At 34.8% G+C, this 7,013-nt stretch overlaps 1 protein-coding gene across 1 annotated transcript in view; it reads left to right on the top strand.

Moving 5' to 3' along the window:
• Nucleotides 1–228: 228 nt before the first annotated feature.
• The window catches only part of LOC132616119 (vacuolar protein sorting-associated protein 53 A), a 29,805-nt gene continuing 23,020 nt past the window's right edge, over nt 229–7,013 (top strand). Inside the window, exons 1-5 of the mRNA XM_060330715.1 lie at nt 229–405; nt 511–616; nt 2,119–2,213; nt 4,298–4,354; nt 4,515–4,665. Of these exons, the coding sequence (XP_060186698.1) occupies nt 559–616; nt 2,119–2,213; nt 4,298–4,354; nt 4,515–4,665 (361 nt within the window). The 5' untranslated portion in view covers nt 229–405; nt 511–558. The remainder of the gene's footprint in view (nt 406–510; nt 617–2,118; nt 2,214–4,297; nt 4,355–4,514; nt 4,666–7,013) is intronic.

Below are 7,013 nucleotides of genomic sequence, written 5' to 3'. Positions count from 1 at the left end.
TATTTATCAAATCAGTTTCAATATTTAAAAATACTTATCAATACTTAATGCTTATCAGCTAAGCCAAATGGGTTCATAGTTTTATAGCCCTTTACAATTGTTTTATTCTTTTTTTTATTTTATGATATTTTTATAATTTTTTATTTTTTATTTTTTAAACATAAGAAATCTGAAAAAATTATTTTCTTTTATTTAAATTATAAGAGGGCAAAACATGTCATTCCGTCCTAAAAAGTTAACTAAAAGAAAATAGGAAAAAAAGAAGAAAAAGAAATGGGTTACGACTCCGGTTGGATCTTGGTAGAAGATGGTATAGTGAGAATAGTCCATACTTGATAGCTCAGGATCTTTGATTTTGGGTTCTTCTTCTTTCGTTAATGGAACACCATTTGGACTAGGGATCAGGTACAAATTCCTTGAAAATTCTTTTGTCTCATATAATTGATAGTATTAAAAGGCACAGCTTGATAAATTGGGAATGACAGGACTACTGATCTTTTTTCTCTGCAGAAAATTCTCAAATCATTCTTGTGATCTCTCCTTGGGAGTGTAATTATCATGGCGACATCCGAAAAGCAGAATACATTGGATTACATCAACCAGATGTTTCCTACAGGTCTCTCTCTTTTACTACTGAATTTACATTTCAAAAACCTATGCTACTGATGTAGTTAATTTCTTAATTACAATGAAATTATGAATTTACTGCTTTTGGTTCAGATTTCGCCTTCAATTCCAGGAAATTAATTTCTTTGATTGCTAGTAATTGTTAATCTGGCACAAACACATGTGGGATTCCCAAATGCTTGTCTTTATAGAAAATCCCTATAAAAAAAGAAATTCCTTCGTTGCCACAATGCAGCTTCAAAGCTTGCCCACCAACTGTTTGATCGAATGCTTGGATGACTAAGCTTATAACCTTGATCCTTGTTCCTCTTGTTGAATAACTAAGCTTATAACCAAGTGCACCATTGAGCCTTTTTATAGCAATGGGTACCATCATATTAGATCAATTTTAATATGTACATAAAATATCTAGTTTTACGGAAAGACCATGGGTTCATGTGCCCCAAAATTTGCACATAAATTCGCCCCTGTCTGAGTCTGAAAAATTGTTGTTATACTTTTCTTGTTCTTGGCAACAACTGTGTGTACTGTGAAAATTTTGAGGAAGAGACGAGTGTTTTCTTCTTGTCGAAATGGTTGGAGGAAAGTTTGTTAGGAATGTAATAGAAGCAAGCGTGCCTTGGTGTAACTGAAGTGGACTGCATAATAATCAATCCCCCAACTTTATTGTTGTTGATTAAACAAGTGTATGTTCAATGTACAGATAAGGAATAACGGAATCACGTTAATCTGAGACAATTACGTTAGCTATATCACACTGATATCTATGAAGTCTCACTTTAGATGATCCTTAGTATCAAATGGTGGCATATGAATTAAATTTTAGAAGGGCTTGATTTGTAGCTGGGACATATAACCTTGGCTTGCACTATTGACTGATTAAGCATGAGCTACTTTATTTTATTGTATTTTTATTTTCTGGTTGATTTCGCATTACAAAGTATAGATTCACAACAACAATCTATATTCTACACAATACAGGTTATTCTTTTACACCACATATTAATTTGGAACAGAATGGAGTGCTTAACTTTGGATTTTTTAAACCCTTAAAAGTTTTGGTATTCTTTCTCTTCGGTTCAACCAAAATTTCTAAAGAGGATGATGAGATATAATATTATTGAGTTAGTTAGGTTGATGAGAATAGAAAAATTATCTGCCTAGAAAGACCAGAGTAGAGAAATTGCAAATGATTTTCAGGTTTTATGTGAAAAAGATCAAAGAGTTTCTCCCTCAGTTAGATCAATGGATACTAGAGCTTGGAAGGAACATAAGTTATTTTAGTTTTCTTTATTTTATCAATGGATACTAAGTAAGGCTTATAACCTTCAAAATTTTAGATAGGTGTAGTTGTTACTAAAATTATTCATTAGCATATGTCTCGAATATAATTAAGACCTGGGGTCATTGTCATGCTTTAGCTTAGGCATGCTGATCTTAGTCAATTTTGTCCCGTTTTGAATAATCAGTTGACACATGGTTGTTGTGCAGAAGCATCTCTATCTGGTGTTGAGCCCCTTATGCAGAAGATACATAGTGAAATTCGTCGTGTTGATGCCGAAATATTGACTGCTGTTCGGCAACAGGTGAATTTTTTGTCTCTCCTTTCTCATTTTCTACTCTTTGCCTAGCTTTCTTCAAGTACAAATATTTACATACAATTACGTCGTGTTATATGACTGCGGATTATAACCTTTAGGCTGTAAGTGCTGATGATTCAAGGAGAAAGCTTAGTGTAAACAGACACCAAAATTCCACTGTTCTTATACTTTTTACTCAATTAATTGATAAAATCTTGATTATTCTAATTTTTTTTTTAAAACTACTCTCTAGTGTTACACCATGTAAAAGCATAAGATAAAAAAATTCTTTATCATATTGGAGTAAGTGATGAATCAATCATCTATGCCTTAATTCTAACAAGTTGGTGTGGGCAACTTCTATATCTTTTCCACTCTATTCCGCAATTCAAACCATATTGGGATAAATGATAATGGGGAAAAGGTGATAAGTTATTCTGAACGTCCATCATATGTTATATCTCAAAAGAAAAAGAAAAAAAAATCCATAATGTGGTTCCATTTTTGTTTCTGATCATGTCTGGAATTATCAAATGGAAAATTGATATTCATTGATTAATGTTTCAATAAATGACGAAAGCTAGATGAGAATTTTCCACAACTGTCAGATAGATTATAAAGAACTATTTGCGTTGATTTGAGGTGTTTAAATGCGATTTGTGGTTATTATGATTGCCCACTATTGCTAACAAGGCCTAGCCCAAATGACAAGGCTAAGACAAAAAAGACCTTGAAGATCATGTATTCAGTACTTTGTATTAAAAAAAAGGTACTTTATATTCACCTTTTGATTTTCTCAAGTATAAAAAGATTATAAGAAAAGATTGCCCCTGATATTTAGAAGTTCTCTATCTTTTTTACTGGCAAATAAATCTAAAATACTCCTAGAAAATCATCGAACCTAAATAAAAGTACTAACATGACTAAAGCATATTTCTAACTAGTTGATACCAAATACATTAAGTCCCAAGGGTTAGTTCAATTGGCAAAGGCTGAAAGACTTGTGTCTTAGGTCACAAGTTCGAGCGTTGTGCCAAGTGAACTAAGTTCAGTATTTAATTAGAGACGATAGAGAGCAGGCTCATAATCCCCTAGGAAGGCTGTGGTTGGCCCAAAGTGTTGGCTCCAGACGGATTTCTCGATCATAAAAAAATTGATATCCTTTATATAGATCTTTTTCTTCCATTGTGCCCTATCTTTAGCTAAGTCTATATGAATTCCAAGAGATTATAGGTCTTTTGAGACAGCTTCCTTCCATGTAATAAGGTCTTGCTCGTCTCCTTTAGCACCTTCACTCATCATAATTTCACATCTACGTACTGGTGCATCTGGATTCTGGAGGTTGACACACGACATGATTAAACCATCTCAAATGACTTTCTCCCATTTTATTTTCAGTACGTGCTGCTTGCACGTTCTGACGAATGTGGTCATTTGTAATCATATCTAATCTTGTATGACTACATATTCATATTATATTAGCATCCGCATCTCTGCAACACTCATCTAGTGGGTTTGTTGCACTTTAGTGGCCTAAAATTCACTAACATATAACATTTAGTCTTATAACTGTTCTGTAGAACACACCTTTCACTTTGGTAGGTATCGTCCTATCACATGACACCCCATTAACACTTCTCCATTTCAACCATCCGTTTTTAATTCTATGAGTGATTCTTCATCTATCATTTCATTCTCCTGGAGCAACGTGCCTAAATATCTGAATTATTTACATTTTGCTAGGAATTTACCTCATTGAAGAGTTTGTTAGGAATTCTTCAATAAGGTAAACTTAACAGCCTTCTGCACCATATTTTGTTATGCTTTTCCTTTCTTCTTACTTATTTTTTTTTATTTGGTGAATTTTGAAGGTAAGAAATACATCAATTTTGACTTTCCCTCTGTAGAGAAAAAGAAGAAGAGAGGGAGGAGAGATGAGAAACCTAGAATGTTAAATTCATCAAGATCACCTTATTTAAGTAATTGCTGCTAATATTTGTCCTGATCAATGAAGCTTCATGATATTTATTCGTTTTTAGTTTCATAATCAGAACTATGTTTTTCTGGCCTTTCGCTTTTTCATATTTCAGAGTAACTCTGGAACCAAAGCCAGAGAAGATCTTGCTGCAGCTACGAGTGCTGTGCAGGTATGTCATTAGACTTGCACTCTTCTCTGTTGTATGGCAGAAGCTTAATATGTGTGAAGAATAAATCTATTAGCTCTAGATACAGCAAAATATTCTGAAATTTCTATTTATGTGAGATATTTCGTGGCTTAGTATTCACTATTTGACTTTTTTAAACCAGGAACTCATGAATAAGATTCGAGAAATTAAAACCAAAGCAGAGCAAAGTGAAACAATGGTTCAAGAAATATGTCGCGATATTAAGAAATTGGATTTTGCAAAGAAGCACATAACAACAACAATTACTGCCCTTCACCGCCTAACCATGCTAGGTTGGTCTCATCTTTCACTGTTAAGGTTCTTTTGATTTTTTTGTTTTTGTTTTGTGCTTGTAAGAAGATTTCAGACTGATCGCTTCCTTCTTCATGCTTACAAATACATTGTTGATGAAACCGATAAATCTCTTATTATTTCATATACTATGCACTTTGCTATCCTTGGAAAGTGGTGACATTCTTATGTATAGAACACGAATCCGCTACCTGCACAAGTTTTTTTGTTAGATGCTAGGCTGTATCTGGATTCAGGAAAATTTCAAATTTGAGCATGCGGTTTGACACCTTTTAAGCAAGGTGGATGCTGTGGAATAATGAAATGGTGCGGAGGAGTTTTGAGACTTAAGCCTTCATTTTTCCCAAGAGTATGTAAAATCAAATCTTGTCCATATTTTCGCAGGAATTAGGAGAGATCCATTGGGTGTTATCTAAGCGTTTTTCCCTCCTTTAGACTCTATATCCTTTTAAGTGCTTGTTTGCGAGTAGGTGGATCACAACTTATTCATGTTTGTGTTGTGCTGCACCAAGAAAAAACCTTATAAAGATAGAAATGGAACTCTAAGAAAAGAAAAGGGAGGAGAGGAGATAAGTGGTAGTTTTTTTAAAAAAATTATTATTATTATTATTATTATTTTTTGTTTTTGGAGGTGTTTTTTTTTTTTTTTTTGTTGGTAAATAAATTGATTTTATTACCAAAGTGAGAGTTACAGATCAGAAAAAGACAGAACTGGGCAGCCCCCAGCTCTGTAGCTACAACTACTACTAAGCACAAGAAAAAACTAGCTATTACAAAGGATAGAAGTTTAAGTTGGACATTAACATAGCCAGTTTTGGCCTCATTCCGCCCCAGAGATGAACTCCCTGGACAATCATGCTTAGCAACACTGAGCCTTCTCTAGTCTTTTCTTGAAAAATCCTGTTGTTTCTCTCCTTCCATATGTGATACACAGTTGAAGCAAGGGCCATTCTATATACCTCAGCATGTGGTTGCTTCCCTTTACAGTGTTTTACAGCCCAATTTGTTTCATCCTCCCATCTGCATGCTTGTCTATTTATCGTGAGCCAAAGTAAGACCTTTTGCCAGATCTGATTTGAGTAAGAACAGCTAAAAAACAGATGAATGATGCTCTCTCCCTCTGATGCACATAGCACATGTTCAACATTATCACACAGCCCCATCCAGCCAGTCTATCCTTTGTGAGTAGCCTATTATGAGGTGCCAGATATAAGATGAAGATCCAGTGATCCACTTAGGGCAAGCAGCATTATTACAAATCAATTTCCTCCATTCAACCTTCTGATAGTCACCCCTAAGCTTTAAATACAGTTGTTTGATTGAGAACTTATTAATTTGCTGGACGTTGTTCTCAGTCCATCCAGCAGTTTCAAAGTATTTAGAAGCTTGGAGTATTTTCCTGATCATCCAGGATGCTTGAGGTGCTATAACACCCCATGTTGTTCCTTGTTTCCCATAGTACATATGAATCCACTGCACCCACATCTTATCCTTTTTTTTTACTCAGGTTCCACAATAACTTGCATATGGCAGCCCTATTCCAAGTCTGAACGTCCAAGAAATTTAGACCCCTGCTATTCTAGGAGTGCATAATTGTTCCCATGAGATCAAAGCTTTTTTTGATGTATCCACTCCTCCTGACCATAGAAATCTTCTACATAGACTTTCAATACATTTGATAACTTTCTTGGGCAATATGAACACTTGAGACCAGAAAACTTGGACTGAGAATAGCACACTTTTGATGAGCTGAGTTCCTCCTGCATAGGAAAGAAATCCAGAAGTCCAGCTTTGTATTCTGCCCATAATTTTATCAATCAAGGGTTGGAACTGTAGTATTGACACTCTTTTAGTACTAAGGGCACACCTAAGTATCTGAAAGGTAAATACCCCTGCGAGAATCCCAACTCTTGCAGAATTTCCTCTTGTACTTCACTAGGGACACCTCCAAAATAAATGGAACTCTTGTCATTTAGCAACCAAGCCAGAAGCTACTGAGAACTCCAAGAATAGCCCATGTAAAAGTTTTACAGAACCAGTGTCTCCTCTACTAAACAATAGTAGATCATCTGCAAAACTCAATTGAACTGTATGCATCCTTTCACACTTAGGATGATAGTATGCATCCTTTCACACTTAGGATGATAGTTAAAATCAGGAATATGTCTCAGTTTCTTGTAAGATATTTCATTGCCAATGCAAATAAAAAAGGAGACATTGGATCACCTTGTCTCAATCCTTTCTTAGCTTGGAATGGAACACTAGGCTGACCATTGATAAGAATGGAGTATGACATTGTGCTAATACACTGGTAAATCCACTCTACAAA

Source organism: Lycium barbarum, chromosome 10, assembly GCF_019175385.1.
Source record: "Lycium barbarum isolate Lr01 chromosome 10, ASM1917538v2, whole genome shotgun sequence".
In the NCBI taxonomy this organism is placed as follows: Eukaryota; Viridiplantae; Streptophyta; class Magnoliopsida; order Solanales; family Solanaceae; genus Lycium; species Lycium barbarum.
The sequence above is the reverse complement of the archived record's forward strand: the minus strand, read 5'-3'. Positions and strand labels throughout refer to the sequence as shown.